General features: G+C 46.5%; 1 protein-coding gene across 2 annotated transcripts in view; it reads left to right on the top strand.

Annotated features, from left to right (window-relative positions):
* LOC106585937 (sodium-dependent phosphate transporter 2) overlaps window positions 1–18,717 on the top strand; it is a 141,040-nt gene that overhangs the window by 53,296 nt on the left and 69,027 nt on the right. For both annotated transcript variants that reach the window (XR_014382579.1, XM_045706999.2), the window contains exons 2-3: window positions 13,088–13,714; window positions 17,922–18,062. Coding sequence is in view for 1 of the 2 variants with exons in the window: in XM_045706999.2 (XP_045562955.2) it covers window positions 13,423–13,714; window positions 17,922–18,062 (433 nt within the window). In the remaining variant the exon portion in view is untranslated. The remainder of the gene's footprint in view (window positions 1–13,087; window positions 13,715–17,921; window positions 18,063–18,717) is intronic.

Genomic DNA, 18,717 nt, shown 5'->3' with positions numbered 1-18,717 from the left:
GTTAATCATTGTGGTGTGGGCTGTTCATTCAGACTACACTGTCTGAATCATTGTGGTGTGGGGCTGTTCATTCAGACTACACTGTCTGAATCATTGTGGTATGGGGCTGTTCATTCAGACTACACTGTCTGAATCATTGTGGTGTGGGGCTGTTCATTTCAGACTACACTGTCTGAATCATTGGGGTGGTGTGGGCTGTTCATTCAGACTCCACTGTCTGAATCATTGTGGTGTGGGGCTGTTCATTCAGACTACACTGTCTGAATCATTGTGGTGTGGGGCTGTTCATTCAGACTACACTGTCTGAATCATTGTGGTGTGGGGCTGTTCATTCAGACTACACTGTCTGAATCATTGGGGTGGTGTGGGCTGTTCATTCAGACTCCACTGTCTGAATCATTGTGGTGTGGGCTGTTCATTCAGACTACACTGTCTTAATCATTGTGGTGTGGGCTGTTCATTCAGACTACACTGTCTTAATCATTGGGGTGGTGTGGGGCTGTTCATTCAGACTACACTGTCTTAATCATTGTGCTGTGGGCTGTTCATTCAGACTACACTGTCTTAATCATTGTGGTGTGGGCTGTTCATTCAGACTACACTGTCTTAATCATTGTGGTGTGGGCTGTTCCTTCAGACTACACTGTCTTAATCATTGTGGTGTGGGCTGTTCATTCAGACTACACTGTCTTAATCATTGTGGTGTGGGCTGTTCATTCAGACTACACTGTCTGAATCATTGTGGTGTGGGCTGTTCATCCAGACTACACTGTCTGAATCATTGTGGTGTGGGCTGTTCACTCAGACTACACTGTCTTAATCATTGTGGTGTGGGGCTGTTCATTCAGACTACACTGTCTTAATCATTGTGGTGTGGGCTGTTCATTCAGACTACACTGTCTGAATCATTGTGGTGTGGGCTGTTCATTCAGACTACACTGTCTTAATCATTGTGGTGTGGGCTGTTCATTCAGACTACACTGTCTTAAGCATTGTGGTGTGGGCTGTTCATTCAGATTACACTGTCTGAATCATTGTGGTGTGGGCTGTTCACTCAGACTACACTGTCTGAATCATTGGGGTGTGGGCTGTTCATTCAGACTACACTGTCTTAATCATTGTGGTGTGGGCTGTTCATTCAGACTACACTGTCTTAATCATTGGGGTGGTGTGGGCTGTTCATTCAGACTACACTGTCTTAATCATTGTGGTGTGGGCTGTTCATTCAGACTACACTGTCTCATGGCTAGATTATGGGGTATATAGACTGTTCTGAGCCTCATCTCATCTAAATCACGTCACTTTTTATGTAACACTTTATTTTACCAATTAATTTTTCATTGAACGCTACGGTAACATGAAATGGCCATGGTCTGAACCATTGAACGCTACGGTAACATGAAATGGCCATGGTCTGAACCATTGAACGCTACGGTAACATGAAATGGCCATGGTCTGAACCATTGAACGCTACGGTAACATGAAATGGCCATGGTCTGAACCATTGAACATCTCTTTACAATGTTCCTACTAGATTACTAGTGAAAAGAAAAACATTTACGGTTTCCATAAAGGTTCAATAACATGAAAAATGAATGAAGAAAATGTTTGATCTTGGAATGTGTTTTCCCACAAGTCTATTGAATGTCTTGGACTAAGAATGAAGTCTATTGAATGAGTTGTTCCATGGACTCTGATACACATGACTATTAAATGTTGATTTGATTTGAGCAGATGCAAACGCATCGACGTAGACTTTGTGATGTCATACAAATCACAGCTAGAAATGAGCAGGTGGTTTTTCTAAGGTAGCAAGTTGCTAGACTTTTATCTCATGTGTTTTGACAGTAAAGGACAATTTGTAATTTAGCAATTTTAGGATTAGATCACGTTTGGGTTCGTTTATTTTAAAAAAATATATATTTTTAAGGATTGAAACATTCGGAGAACATTTTATACATTTTTCATCGAGATATTAGGCTCGATACACTGGTAGGACTTTTTTCTTGAATCATAAAATACTCGTGTTGAAAATGTATCTTAAAAAAAAAAAACTTTTTATAGCCCCAGTGAAAATATTGTTTTGTGTAGAAAATTCCAGCTTGTCCAATTATTTTCTAAGTCAATTTTGAGTGCTGGTATTTCTTTAAGCTGTCTAAAGCTGCAATGTACTTTTACAGAGGTGTGTGTGTGTGTGTGGGGGGGGGGGGGGTTGTACCCTCTGGGGTTGTTTTGTCTCATGGCTGAGTGTTTGGATGTAGGAGTGTAGGAGATATTTTTATTTTTATGAACTATGTGAGTAGACGGGAAGGTTCCAGAATGGATTGAATGGAACCGTTCTGGGCAGAGACGGTAGGAGAGTTCTGTGAAGGTTCTAGAATGGTTCTGGTGTCTGCTGCAGCTGTCTCGTTCACTGTTTCCCCGTTTTAGAAACTCGCAAGCCTGACAATTCCCCCTGAGACACACACACACACACACACACACACACACACACACACGTCTGATTCTGTGTCACTGTTAAACCATCTTCTGCACGAAAAATACTTGTTTTGATCACGCGTACTGGGATATGTTCTGGGTAGCCTTTGAGAATAACATCGACGAATACACGGACACGATGACAGAGTTAATCAAGAAGTGTATAGGGGATGTTGTTCCCACTGTGACTATTAAAACCTACCCAAATCAGAAACCGTGGATAGATGACAACATTCGCGCAAAACTGAAAGTGCGAATTACTGCATTTAACAATGGCAAGGTGACAGTGTAGTTATTCCCTCTGTAAGGCAATCAAGCAGGCAAAATGTCAGTATAGAGACAAAGTAGAGTCACAAATCAACAGCCACATGAGACATATGTGGCAGAGTCTACAGACAATCACCGATTTACAAAGGAAAACCAGCCACGTCGCGGACACCAACGTCTTGCCTGCTTTGAGGATAACACAGTGCCACCGTCGCGGCCCGCTCCGAAGGTCTGTGGGCTCTCGTTTTCCGTGGCCGACATGAGTAAGACATTTAAGCGTGTTAAAACCTCTCTTGGCGCGTGAACCACTAGCGGGACACCTACGACAACATCCGGTGAAATTGCAGAGCGCGAAATTCAAAATACAAAAATCGGAATATTAAACATTCATGAAAATACAAGTGTCGTACATCATTTAAAAGCTTAACTTCTTGTTAATGCAACCGCGTTGTCAGATTTCAAAAAGGCTTTACGGCAAAAGCATACCATGCGAATATCTGAGGACAGTGCCCCACACCAAAATACTTTTTCAACCAGCACAGGCGTCACAAAGTCACAAATAGCAATTAAATAAATCACTTACCTTTGAAGATCTTCCTCTGTTTCCAATCCCAAGGGTCCCAGCTACACAATGAATGGTCTTTTTTTCGATAGAGTCCTTCTTTATATCCAAAAAAGTCAGTTTATTTGGCACCAATGAGCTCAGTAATCCACTCTTTCAACATACATACGAATCCAAAAAAGTTACCAGTGAAGTTCATCCAAACAAGTCAAACGATGTTTCTAAGTAATCCTCAGGTACTCTAATATCTAAATAAATGATAATATTTCAGACGGAGAATAGTATGTTGAATAGGGAAGATATATAACGAAGGGCGCGCACCTCATTCACACCCGCGCAACAAGACTACTTTTCTAATGAGAGACACCTTGTAGTTCTTCCAACTACTTGTTCATTTTTCAAAAAACAAGTCTGAAACCCTTTCTAAAGACTGTTGACATCTAGTGGAAGCCATAAGAACTGCAATCTGGATCCTATCTATTTGTATTTCCCATAGGCAAGTACTGAAATGGCCTGTGACCTAAAAAAAAAAAACATTTCCGGATGGATTTTCCTCTGGTTTTTGCCTGCCATATCAGTTCTGTTATACTCGCAGACATTATTTTAACAGTTTTAGAAACTTCAGAGTGTTTTCTATCCAATGCTACCAATGGATATCCTAGCTTCTGGGCCTGAGTAACAAGCAGTTTACTTTGAGCACGTCAGTCATCCGAAGTTCCGAACAAAAACCAGTCTCCAAAACAGGTTAACCCTCTTCAGAGCATACGCAGACCAGGTAGCTGGAGTGTTTACGGACATATTCAATCTCTCCCTATCCCAGTCGGCTGTCCCCACTTGCTTCAAGATGTCCACCATTGTTCCTGTACCCAAGAAAGCGAAGGTAACTGAACTAAATGACTATCGCCCCATAGCACTCACTTCTGTCATCATGAAGTGCTTTGAGAGGCTAGTCAAAGATCATATCACTTCCACCCTACCTGATACCCTAGACCCACTTCAATTTACTTACCGCCCCAATAGATCCACAGGCGATACAATCGCCATCGCACTGGACACTGCCCTATCCCATCTGGACAAGAGGAATACCTCTGTAAGAATGCTGTTCATTGACTACAGATCAGCGTTCAACACCATAGTACCCTCCAAGCTCTTCATTAAGCTCAGGGCCCTGGGTCTGAACCCCGCCATGTTCAACTGGGTCCTGGACTTCCTGACGGGCCGCCCCCAGGTGGTGAAGGTAGGAAACAACACCTCCACTTCGCTGCTCCTCAACATAGGGAAAAGGAAAGGGGGATACCTCGTCAGTCGTCCAGCTGAATGTATTCAACTGAAATGTGTCTTCCACATTTAACCCAACCCCTCTGAATCAGAGAGCTGCCTTAATCGACACCCACGTCTTCCGCGCCCGGGGAACAGTGGCCCCACAAGGGTGCGTGCTCAGCCCCCTCCTATTCTCCCTGTTCAACCATGACCGCGTGGCCACCCCGCCTCAACTCAATCATCAAGTTTGCAGACAACACAAGAGTCGTTGGCCTGATTACAAACAATGACGAGACAGCCTACAGGGAGGAGGTGAGGGCCCTGGAAAAGTGGTATCAGGAAAAATAACCTCTCCCTCAACGTCAACAAAATGGAAGGAGCTGATCGTGTACTTCAGGAAACAGCAGAGGGAGCACACCTCTATCCACATCGGTGGGACTGCAGTAGAGAAGGTGAAAAGCTTCAAGTTCCTCGGTATACACATGACTGACCATCTGAAATGGTCCACCCACACCGACAGTGTGGTGAAGAAGGCAAACCAGCGCCCCCCCCATCCCCCAAAAAATGTGGAGGAAAAAATTAACGTTTTTATGTTTTTATTTTTTGTTGGACATAAAATACTGTAAAAAACACAGAAAATCAGCTCCAAGTGATTTCAATTTTGGAAATGTATTCCCACGCATAATTAGATATATGTGATCTTATACAAATGTAAGCAAGGTTTGAAATGATTTTGTTTTAGTCAGATATTATATCTGTTCGGGGATCTTGATGACCATCCGTTCAAAGAAACAGATGGCTGAATCTAATTTAATGATCCCTGACTTAGGCCAGGGTTTACCCAAACTCAGTTGAGTTGAATCAATAAATCACAGCATATATTTGATGTCTACACGTCCTGCTTTTAAGACCTGCTTTACTCCTATGGGTACACCTGCAAATGGCCGCCAGTCCATCCATTATGCCGTCATTGACTTTTAACTGGGAAAGCCCGTTCTATTCATTCTATTTCTAGAGGAGAAAATGTGAGTCTTTTTGCTGTTCCAACGGTTATGACGGTGAATGAGTCATTTGGCTGGCCAATAACAACAGTCATCCAAAATTCCATGACCGTCACAGCCCTATATCCCACTTTTGACACACGTTTGGGGACGGCAGGTAGCCTGGTGGTTAGAGCATTGGGCCAGTTACCGAAAGGTTGCTGGATTGAATCCCTGAGCTGACAAGGTACAAATCTGTCATTATTCCCCTGAACAAGGCCCACTGTTCCACGGTAGGCTGTCATTGTAAATAAGAATTTGTTCTTAACGGACTTGCCTCGTTAAATAAAGGTAAACAATGACATATAGTAAACAACTTCTGATCAGATCCCTATGAGTCTTGGTCAGAAGTAGTTCCACTATACAGGGAATAGTACCACTTCCTGTAGATACATAACCTGTTGGATGTTCCAGTGGTGGAAAAAGTACCCAATTGTCATACTTGAGTTAAAGTAAAGATACATTAATAGAAAATGACTCAAGTAAAAGTGAAAGTCACCCAGTAAAATACTACTTGAGTAAAAGTCAAAAAGTATTTGTTTTTTTTAAACTTACTTAAGTATCAAAAGTAAATGTAATTGCTCAAATATATTTAAGTAACAAAAGTAAAAAATAAATAAAAAATGTATAATTTCAAATTCCTTATGAGCAAATCAGACGGCACCATTTTTATTTTTGTTTTAAATTGACGGATAGCCATGGGCCCCGCTCCAACACTCAGACAACATTTACAAACCAAGCTTTTAATGATTTCGTGAGTCCGCTAGAGAGGCAGTAGAGATGACCAGGGATGTTATCTTGATAAGTGTGAATTAGCAGGACAGGATAATTGTGTATAAGTACTTTTGGTTGTGAATAAAAATGTATGGAGTAAAAAGTACATTATTTTCTTTCGGATTTTATTGAAGTAAAAGTTGTCAAAAATCTAAATAGTAAAGTACAGATACCCCAAAAATCTACTTAAGTAGTACTTTCAAGTATTTGATTTTTTTTTTTAAACGGTGCATTTTCCCACCAGAGATCAAATTGACAGAGAAAAGGCTGTGCGTGATGACGTCGTGCACAAAAAAAAAGTACATTTTGCGGTTAAATTCCCATGTAACAAATAAAAATTACAAGTTAAATGGGTTTCCATTCCTTTTTTCAAATCTACTGATGGTTTTTGTCACAAGTTTTTTTTTAACGTTATATAGCGAGTGTGCCCACTCTGTTATTGGCGCGTGTCCTCACTCCAACAGCATGCAGGGCGCACGTATAGCCTACATGATGAGATTATTATGGACAAAAGACAAACATCGATCATCATGTCACCAGAATAAAACCCTGGATATTTATTGGAAAGGAGCATCAAGCTCATCACCTCGCACTTTCGCCACCCTGTGATGTTCATCATGATTTATTTCATCTGTAGCCTAATAAAACTGCGTGTTTTCCTGACGAGTCATAGTGCACAACATGTAATCGCGTGACACCAAATTTGGAAATAGAAACGGGGGGGCAGGCAGTTGCCCAGCTCCACTGAGTTTTCTGATTGATGTTGGGCCAGCGACACACAGGGTCTGTCAGGGCTATGACCCTCTAAGTGTTCCAGAGAGGACTGAGCTGTGGGACGGAGAGAGAGGGTGGGCTGGTGTGTCTGGGAGGGGTGCAGGCTAGTAGAGTGGGATGTTTCGAAAAGAGCTCGGTAGCCCACGTGAACCCCAGAGCCTACAGTATGTATTAGTCTGGTTTCAAGCTGTTTACATGGGGGGGAGGCTTACTGTAGGGGACATGTGCAGCATTTACCTCTCAATTCATTTTGATCATTTGTGGGGAAACAAATCAGAAACAGGAAGTATTTAGTCCCATGGGGTATGGAGTTGGGTTTTTGATCAGCGGGGGAGAGATTTTCTCTGGGGGTTTGGAAGCGTGTGGCGGACAGTGTGTCACAGGCAGGACTAGCGTTGTACTCCTATCCAGACCCGGGTTCAAATGCTATTCTAAATCATTTGAAAGACTTAAGCTGGGCTTGATTGAGCTTGCCTGGTGCAATGGAAGTAGGACCAATAGTTGAGAAATTGCCAACCCAGTTCATCTGGCACCTCAGTCAGGCTGAAGCAAATTCTAAAATAATTTGATAGATTTCAAATAGTACTTGAACCCAAGTGTGTTCTTGCCTATTCAGAGCCTGTTGTAGTTGACTCTTTGGCGGTACTGGTTTCTCTGACACATTCTGGTGGTGAGAGAAAATGTGTGTTGTTGTACGTACTCCCATATCAAGCCCAACCCAGCCCAACACAGGCTAGCCCAACACAGGCTAGCCTACACCAGCCCAACACAGGCTAGCCTACACCAGCCAAACACAGGCTAGCCCAACACCAGCCCAACACAGGCTAGCCCAACACCAGCCCAACACAGGCTAGCCCAACACCATCCCAACACAGGCTAGCCTACACAAGCCCAACACGGGCCAGCCCAACACAGGCTAGCCTACACCAGCCCAACACAGGCTAGCCCAACACCAGCCCAACACAGGCTAGCCCAACACCATCCCAACACAGGCTAGCCCAACACCAGCCCAACACAGGCTAGCCTACACCATCCCAACACAGGCTAGCCCAACACCATCCCAACACAGGCTAGCCCAACACCAGCCCAACACAGGCTAGCCTACACCATCCCAACACAGGCTAGCCCAACACCAGCCCAACACAGGCTAGCCTACACCATCCCAACACAGGCTAGCCTACACCATCCCAACACAGGCTAGCCCAACACAGGCTAGCCCACCCCAGCCCAACACAGGCTAGCCCAACACAGGCCAGCCCAACACAGGCTAGCCTACACTAAGCCCAGCTTGAGGCGGGGTCTCATTTCAATATTTGGGGGAAGTGGCTTGCACTAGTGTGGTCACAATATCAGAATTGTTTACTTCCATACCAGGTTTAGTATCACGATACTCGATACCAAAACAATACCACAACAAAAGAGGCGTATTAGCCAAAGTCACAGAATGGCACTTGATCCACACAGATAAACTCAGCTACTGGCCTGGAAGTTGGTCATCTTTTGGGTTCAATATGATTACATTGGAAAAAAGTTGCGTCCATTTTTGTAAAAAAATAAGAAATTTGCAGGAGAGAGACAGCCATATATGAATTAATGAATCAAATCATCCAATCAATTTTGACTTGTTTTTTTTTTACCAATCTAACTATAAAACAACAATGGTAATAATTCATTTGAATAGTAAATCTCTATTGATAAACTGGGTAAATCAAGATGTAGCCTAGGTGTATTTATAATACAGGTGAAGGCATATTATTCAATAGAAGTATGTCATGCATTGAGTTATTATTATTTTTATTATACTGATCAACAACATTTGCATAGAAGAAGCAATCCTCTTTTATTTTAATAAAAGTGTGTGCTGTCTCTTTAAGAGTAATGATGTCATTTGCAGGCAGAAAATGGCTGTGGAATCAGACTTTGTCGCTATGGAAATCTAGAAACCAGACATGGAGATGAAGAAGTGAATGAGTTTTTGGTGGTGAGGGAGACCTAAGGGAATTAATAATTACGTTTTTGGTGTCAATCAGCTTTGAAATCAGTATATTTAACATAATGGTTAGCATATTATCACAAACACAGTATTAGGGTAGTGAATTTATGTTTGCTTCAGTTGTAACAAGGAAAGTAGTTTTAAAGCTGCAATATGTAACTGTTTTGACGACCCTATCAATTTCACACAGAAATATCAGTTATAGATCTGTCATTCTCATTGACGTCTTAAGAAGCTTGTAGATCTGTTCTATTTCTATCTTTTCCTGTTAAGTTTGGTTTTTTAATTTTTTTAATTTTCGATTTTGTACACCAGCTTCAAACAGCTGAAAATTCAATATTTTTGGTTATGGAAAATATATTTCACAGCGGTTTAGATGGTACAATGATTCTCAACACTATACTTTGCTTGTTTTGGTACATAAACTGAAATTAGGCAAACTATTAGAATTGTATCAACCCGGAAATGGTGGAGCGATTTCTGCATAGTGCACCTTTTTAAAGCTGGAAGCTACCGGTATCATATAGCATTGTAAAAGTGTTCTAGCTGGTATGGACATCACAGGAGGTTGGTGGCACCTTTAATTAGGGAGGACGGGCTCGTGGTAATGACTGGAGCGGCATCAGTGGAATGGTATGGAATACATCAAACACGTTGTTTGATCCGTTCCATCGGCTCCATTCCAGATATTATTATGAACCGTCCGCCCCTCAGCAGCCTCCACTGATGGACCTTGTTTTGCGAACAGTTTCAACATTTCTACATGTCGTGTTACATTATTCAAGTGTGTTAGCTTGAGTGAGGAGCCGACAATGCGAGCCAGACCGCTCTAGCAATGAATGAGTAAGTAGAGCAATACCGACATCAACAAATTCTCTTACCCAAACGTTTTATTTTAGTAATCAAATCAACGTTTATTTGTCACGTGCACCGAATACAAGAGGTGTAGTAGACCTTACAGTGAAACGCTTACTTACAGGCTCTAACCAATAGTGCAAAAAATGGTATTTGGTGAACAATAGGTAAGTAAATAAATAAAAAGACAGTGAAAATAACAGGCTATGTACATATCGAGCACATATCGAAATTTCAGTATACCGTGCAACACCAGTTTGCGCACAGTTGTTTTTGTGCAGCTACTGAGTTTTGTTCCAGTTCAAGGGTTCTTCTGTTTGATCATGGTGATCACACATTCTTAAACAAGTGCATGTGACATAATATATTATGAGAAACTTTCTCTTGTAAAAAACACACACAATACCGTTCAAAAGTTTGGGGTCACTTAGAAATGTCCTTGTTTTTGAAGGAAAAACAAATTTTTTTTTTTTTTGTCTATTAAAATAACATCAAATTCATCAGAAATACAGTGTAGACATTGTTAATGTTGTAAATGAATATTGTAGCTGGAAATGGCTGATTCTTTTTTTATGGAATATCTACATAGGCGTACAGAGGCCCGTTATCAGCAACCATCACTCACAATTTCACAAGGTTAAAAGTCTGCCACTGTGCCCTTGAGCAAGACACTTAATCCTAATTGTTCCAAGGGGCACTGTGCAATGGTGACCCTGGTGGTGACCCTGGCGGTGACCCTGGTGGTGACCCTGGCGGTGACCCACTCCCTGCAGGTGTCTCAGGGAGAGTTGGGATATAAAAATTAAAATGAAAACATTTCCATTACACACTTGTATGTAACAGGACGAATATAAACAAATCCCAAAATTATTAGCTTTTCTGGGAAAAGATGGGCTTATTTCAGGCAAGGTGAGAGCTGGCCACACTGGGCCAATGCCATGGGGCCGACATGGACCCGATGAGCAAAGGTGCATTGGGCCTACATAGTGCCATTGTGGATGTGTTTCCTGGTGGCTACCAAAACAGATAGACAGGCTGAAATTATCCTGTCTGCCCTGATACTGTCACTGTCTGCCCAAATACAGGCTTCAGTTCAGCCCATAAACAAGTTGTCAGAAACCATCCTCACTCAAATACAGGTCTGGGTAAAGTTCATAAACAAGTGTTAGCTAGGCAGCTATCTACTGTCTTCACCCAAATACAGGTCTGGGTAAAGTTCATAAACAAGTGTTAGCTAGGCAGCTATCTACTGTCTTCACCCAAATACAGGTCTGGGTAAAGTTCATAAACAAGTGTTAGCTAGGCAGCTATCTACTGTCTTCCCTCAAATACAGGTCTGGAGTCAGGACCTAAACATGTGTTAGCTAGGCAGCTATCTACTGTCTTCACTCAAATACAGGTCTGGAGTCAGGACCTAAACATGTGTTAGCTAGGCAGCTATCTACTGTCTTCACTCAAATACAGGTCTAGAGTCAGGACCTAAACATGTGTTAGCTAGGCAGCTATCTACTGTCTTCACTCAAATACAGGTCTAGAGTCAGGACCTAAACATGTGTTAGCTAGGCAGCTATCTACTGTCTTCACTCAAATACAGGTCTGGAGTCAGGACCTAAACATGTTGATGCTGTTGCTAAACTAGTTGAATCCATAAACCATGTTTTAAAATGTTTTTAAATCTGAGAATAGCCCCAAGCTGCCTGCCTGTCTCAGCCTTGGAAGTCTATATGTACTTATAGGCTCATTTAAAAACCTCTTGCTGCTTGTTTGTGTTGTGGTGGCGACTCTCTCACTAAAACCCTTTTTAAATACGACAAACTACAGCAGCAGGACTAAGGCATTTAGAGCAGGGTCTAGACGAAAGGAAAGGGGGGGATACCATTACACACACACACACACACACACACACACACACACACACACACACACACACACACACACACACACACACACACGAAACATTGCTCTCTTCTCATGCTTTTGTTTACATGCCCAGTGGCCAAGCAGGTCACCTGTTACAACGAAGGGGAAATAGGGGGAGATACCTAGTCAGTTGTACAACTGAATGCATTCAACTGAAATGTGTCTTCCGCATTTAACCTCTCTGAATCTGACTGAATCGACATCCACATCCCGGGGAACAATGGGTTAACTGCCTTTTTTTCTCAAGGGAGACCAGATGCTCGCTGGCTTCCCTTGCCTTCAATACTACGGGCAGCAACGATGTCGTACTCGTTTTGACCAGACGGCATCAGATAGATGGTCTACCCATAGAGAGACAGAGGGCTGCTGTTTATTTAGTTCACTTTTTAAAACATTTTTACTGCATTGTTGGTTAAGGGCTTGTCAGTAAGCATTTCACTGTAAGTTGTATTCGGCGCTGGTGACAAATAACATTTGATTTGATTTGAACTGGGATGCGGGTGTAAACGGGCCCCTTTTTATTCAAAAAGTGTCTCAGACTAAAAGTGCTGATCAAGGATCAGTTTTGCCTTTTAGATCGTAATGAATCAGATTATCTGAAAACTGATCCTAGATCAGCACTCACTACTTTTGATACTTTCCCCGTATCAGATGCTAATATTATCTGGATGGAAACTCAGCAGTGGAGAAGCAGTGAAAGGTGATCACGCTTTATAACAGCTGACTGCAAAGGGCCTTGTTATGAGAGAGAGAGAGAGAGAGAGAGAGAGAGAGAGAGAGAGGGTGTTAATATGTTACTCCTAACACTGAACACATAGCTCACATCTCGTTCCCCACACACTAGTCTTTTTATAGCCCCAGTCCAGCTATCAGGGATGATTTGAGTCTTTTTTTAAAGTATGGACCAATGGACCATGATGCAGTTATTTCCTATTGTGGCTGGCTATCGGAGCTGTCCTCAGCTCACACACACCCTTCAGTGTGCTCGCTTTAATCAAACATCCACCTCGTTTCATTAGACTCACAGGTCATTGGGGGGACAGTCACTCTGATTGGTTGGTGTTGGGGAACCAGACATTCTCATTGGTCAGTTGGGGGGGGGGGGGGTGTCTAGCCTAATCATGACCTCTAACCTCTCTTTTTCTTTGTTTGTTTGTTTGTCAGGTGAGGGACGTGTGTAGACGGGACTGTCTCAGCTCTGAGTCATGGAATACCCACTCCGTCTGCCACTAGCCGCCTCCTCTCCACAGACTGACTTCCAGACGCTGAGTTAGCGACACACTGCTCCCCTCCAACTGAACACAACCAGGAAGGGGACCAAGTCACAGCAGAGCAGAGCTTCGTACGCACAGAGGAAGGGATTTACAGCTCCACTCCAACGAACCAACAGCTAGCTGCTTTTAGCTGGGTTGAGTTGGGTAGGTTGAGTTGGGTAGGTTGAGTTGGGTAGGTTGAGTTGGGTAGGTTGAGTTGGGTAGGTTTTTTGATCGAGAGTCAAGATGGTGGATTTACAAGAGTACCTGTGGATGGTGATCCTAGGCTTCGTCATAGCCTTCATCCTGGCCTTCTCTGTGGGGGCCAACGACGTGGCCAACTCGTTCGGGACGGCGGTGGGGTCGGGGGTTGTGACGCTGAAACAGGCCTGTATCCTGGCGTCCATCTTTGAGACGTTGGGTTCCATGCTGCTTGGAGCCAAGGTGGGGGAGACCATACGGAAGGGCATCATAGACGTTAACCTGTACAACGAGACGGTGCCTGTTCTCATGGCAGGGGAGGTCAGCGCCATGGTCGGTATGTATACCGTTCATCGTGTGAGTGTTTCAGTGCTGGGGATGCTACCAGTCTGGGTGGTCTGGGTCTGGGGATGCTACCAGTCTGGGTTATCTGGGGATACTACCAGTCTAGGTGGTCTGGGTCTGGGGATGCTACCAGTCTGGGTGATCTGGGGATGCTACCAGTCTGGGTGATCTGGGGATGCTACCAGTCTGGGTGATCTGGGGATGCTACCAGTCTGGGTGATCTGGGGATGCTACCAGTCTGGGTGATCTGGGGATGCTACCAGTCTGGGTGGTCTGGGGATGCTACCAGTCTGGGCGGTCTGGGGATGCTACCAGTCTGGGTGGTCTGGGGATGCTACCAATCTGGGTCTGGGGATGCTACCAGTCTGGGTGATCTGGGTCTGGGTCTGCTACCAGTCTGGGTGATCTGGGTCTGGGGATGCTACCAGTCTGGGTGGTCTGGGGATGCTACCAGTCTGGGTGGTCTGGGGATGCTACCAGTCTGGGTGATCTGGGGATGCTACCAGTCTGGGTGATCTGGGGATGCTACCAGTCTGGGTGATCTGGGGATGCTACCAGTCTGGGTGATCTGGGGATGCTACCAGTCTGGGTGGTCTGGGGATGCTACCAGTCTGGGCGGTCTGGGGATGCTACCAGTCTGGGTGGTCTGGGGATGCTACCAATCTGGGTCTGGGGATGCTACCAGTCTGGGTGATCTGGGTCTGGGTCTGCTACCAGTCTGGGTGATCTGGGTCTGGGGATGCTACCAGTCTGGGTGGTCTGGGGATGCTACCAGTCTGGGTGGTCTGGGGATGCTACCAGTCTGGGTGATCTGGGGATGCTACCAGTCTGGGTGATCTGGGGATGCTACCAGTCTGGGTGATCTGTGTCTGGGGATGCTACCAGTCTGGGTGGTCTGGGGATGCTACCAGTCTGGGTGATCTGGGGATGCTACCAGTCTGGGTGGTCTGGGGATGCTACCAGTCTGGGTGGTCTGGGTCTGGGGATGCTACCAGTCTGGGTGGTCTGGGGATGCTACCAGTCTGGGTTATCTGGGGATGCTACCAGTCTGGGTGGTCTGGGGATGCTACCAGTCTGGGTGGTCTGGGGATGCTACCAGTCTGGGTGGTCTGGGGATGCTACCAGTCTGGGTGATCTGGGTCTGGGGATGCTACCAGTCTGGGTGATCTGGGGATGCTACCAGTCTGGGTGATCTGGGTCTGGGGATGCTACCAGTCTGGGTGATCTGGGGATGCTACCAGTCTGGGTAGTCTGGGGATGCTACCAGTCTGGGTGATCTGGGGATGCTACCAGTCTGGGTAGTCTGGGGATGCTACCAGTCTGGGTGATCTGGGGATGCTACCAGTCTGGGTGGTCTGGGGATGATACCAGTCTGGGTGGTCTGGGGATGCTACCAGTCTGGGTGATCTGGGGATGCTACCAGTCTGGGTGGTCTGGGGATACTACCAGTCTGGGTGGTCTGGGGATGCTACCAGTCTGGGCGGTCTGGGGATGCTACCAGTCTGGGCGGTCTGGGGATGCTACCAGTCTGGGTGATCTGGGTCTGGGGATGCTACCAGTCTGGGTGATCTGGGGATGCTACCAGTCTGGGTGATCTGGGGATGCTACCAGTCTGGGTGATCTGGGGATGCTACCAGTCTGGGTGATCTGGGGATGCTACCAGTCTGGGTGATCTGGGTCTGGGGATGCTACCAGTCTGGGTTATCTGGGGATGCTACCAGTCTGGGTGATCTGGGGATGCTACCAGTCTGGGTGATCTGGGGATGCTACCAGTCTGGGTGATCTGGGGATGCTACCAGTCTGGGTGGTCTGGGGATGCTACCAGTCTGGGTGGTCTGGGGATGCTACCAGTCTGGGTGGTCTGGGGATGCTACCAGTCTGGGTGGTCTGGGGATGCTACCAGTCTGGGTGGTCTGGGGATGCTACCAGTCTGGGTGATCTGGGGATGCTACCAGTCTGGGTGATCTGGGGATGCTACCAGTCTGGGTTATCTGGGGATGCTACCAGTCTGGGTGGTCTGGGTCTGGGGATGCTACCAGTCTGGGTGATCTGGGGATGCTACCAGTCTGGGTGGTCTGGGGATGCTACCAGTCTGGGTGATCTGGGGATGCTACCAGTCTGGGTGATCTGGGGATGCTACCAGTCTGGGTTATCTGGGGATGCTACCAGTCTGGGTGGTCTGGGTCTGGGGATGCTACCAGTCTGGGTGATCTGGGGATGCTACCAGTCTGGGTGGTCTGGGGATGCTACCAGTCTGGGTGATCTGGGTCTGGGGATTCTACCAGTCTGGGTGATCTGGGGATGCTACCAGTCTGGGTGATCTGGGTCTGGGGATTCTACCAGTCTGGGTGATCTGGGGATGCTTCCAGTCTGGGTGATCTGGGGATGCTACCAGTCTGGGTGGTCTGGGGATGCTACCAGTCTGGGTGATCTGGGGATGCTACCAGTCTGGGTGGTCTGGGTCTGGGGATGCTACCAGTCTGGGTGGTCTGGGGATGCTACCAGTCTGGGTGATCTGGGGATGCTACCAGTCTAGGTGATCTGGGGATGCTACCAGTCTGGGTTATCTGGGGATGCTACCAGTCTGGGTGGTCTGGGGATGCTACCAGTCTGGGTTATCTGTGGATGCTACCAGTCTGGGTGATCTGTGGATGCTACCAGTCTGGGTGATCTGGGGATGCTACCAGTCTGGGTGATCTGGGGATGCTACCAGTCTGGGTTATCTGGGGATGCTACCAGTCTGGGTGGTCTGGGGATGCTACCAGTCTGGGTGGTCTGGGGATGCTACCAGTCTGGGTGGTCTGGGGATGCTACCAGTCTGGGTGGTCTGGGGATGCTACCAGTCTGGGTGGTCTGGGGATGCTACCAGTCTGGGTGGTCTGGGGATGCTACCAGTCTGGGTGGTCTGGGGATGCTACCAGACTGGGTGATCATTCTCATTACGCTGTCTTGTAGTATTATACAGCTGTCTGACAACAGGTTTTTCATCCAGTACGAAGGCTAACAAAAAGCTATTTTCTTGAACTGTGCCTGAACCTAACCAACCCAGCCAGCTGAACACCACCTAACCAACCCTGCATCCCACTGCTGGCTTGCTTCTGAAGCTAAGCACGGTTGGTCCTGGTCAGTCCCTGGATGGGAGACCAGATGCTGCTGGAAGTGGTGTTGGAGGGCCAGTAGGAGGCACTCTTTCCTCTGGTCTAAAAAAAATTATATCCCAATACCCCAGGGTAATGACACTACCCTCTGTAGGGTGCTGTTTTTTGGATGGGACGTTAAATGGGTGTCCTGACTCTCTGAGGTCGTTAAAGATCCCATGTCACTTATTGTAAGAGTAGGGGTGGTGACCCCGGTGTCCTGGCTAAATTCCCAATCTGTCCTTCACACCATCATGGTCACCTAATCATCCCCAGCTTTCAATGGCCTCATTCATCCCCCTCCTCTCCCCTGTAACTATTCCCCAGGTCGTTGCTGTAAATGAGAACGTGTTGTCAGTCAACTTACCTGGTAAAATAACTAAACTGACAAAAAGCATCTCCTTTAAGGGATGGTTTCTATCATTTTTCAGGCCAAATCTTATAGTTTGTACGACCACCCCCCTCCCTCTCTGTTTCTCTCCCTCCCTTCTCTCTCTGTCTCTCTCCTTCCCTCCCTCTCTGTCTCTCTCCTTCCCTCCCTCTCTGTCTCTCTCCCTCCCTCCCTCTCTGTCTCCCTCCCTCCCTCTCTGTCTCCCTCCCTCCCTCTCTGTCTCTCTCCCTCCCTCCCTCTATGTCTCTCCCCCCCCTCCCAATCTGTCACTCTCCCTCCCTCCCTCTATGTCTCTCTCCCTCCCTCCCTCTCTGTCTCCCTCCCTCCCTCTCTGTCTCTCTCCCTCCCTCCCTCTATGTCTCTCCCCCCCCCTCCCTCTCTGTCTCCCTCCCTCCCTCTCTGTCTCTCTCCTTCCCTCCCTCTCTGTCTCCCTCCCTCCCTCTCTGTCTCTCTCCCTCCCTCCCTCTCTGTTTCTCTCCCTCCCTCTCTGTCTCTCTCCCTCCCTCCCTCTATGTCTCTCTCCCTCCCTCCCTCTCTGTCTCCCTCCCTCCCTCTCTGTCTCTCTCCCTCCCTCCCTCTATGTCTCTCCCCCCCCCCCTCCCTCTCTGTCTCTCTCCTTCCCTCCCTCTCTGTCTCTCCCCCCCTCCCTCTCTGTCTTTCTTTATCTATAGGTTCGGCAATTTGGCAACTCATCGCCTCGTTCCTCAAACTACCCATCTCCGGGACGCATTGCATCGTGGGTTCGACCATCGGGTTCTCCATGGTGGCCATTGGCACCAAGGGCGTACAGTGGATGCAGCTGGTCAAGATTGGTAGGTCATTGACTATGTTACCCAGCCTGCTCTGCATAGGGTTTACTATCAATGACTACACTACCCAGCCTGCAGCTGGTCAAGATTGATAATTGTTTGTTTATTAGGATCTCTTTCAGCCCACCACTGGCTAGTCATCACATGACTCAGTCTAATATGGAACCTAGCCCTCTCTATGTGAGTTCCAATCTCAAATAGACCCTCTAGTCCTACCCCTGATGGATTGGACATGTGCCTACATTACCCAGCCTCTGGTGGATTGGATTTACTCTCTGACTACATTACCCAGTCTGCTCTGGGTACAGTTGTCTGTTTGACTACATTACCCAGCCTGCCTTGGGGTAGGGCTGACTGTCTATGACTACATTACCCAGCCTGCCTTGGGGTGGGGCTGACTGTCTATGATAACATTACCCAGCCTGCCTTAGGGTAGGGCTGACTGTCTGTGACTACATTACCCAGCCTGCCTTGGGGTAGGGCTGACTGTCTATGACTACATTACTCAGCCTGCCTTGGGGTAGGGCTGACTGTCTATGACTACATTACCCAGCCTGCCTTGGGGTAGGGCTGACTGTCTATGACTACATTACTCAGCCTGCTCTGGGGCAGGGTTCACTGTCTACGAAAATATTTCCCAACCTGCTCTGGGGCAGGG

The sequence above is a fragment of the Salmo salar genome, chromosome 24 (genome assembly GCF_965601325.2).
Source record: "Salmo salar chromosome 24, fSalSal1, whole genome shotgun sequence".
Classification (NCBI taxonomy): domain Eukaryota; kingdom Metazoa; phylum Chordata; class Actinopteri; order Salmoniformes; family Salmonidae; genus Salmo; species Salmo salar.
This window is presented reverse-complemented; position numbering and strand designations above follow the sequence as displayed.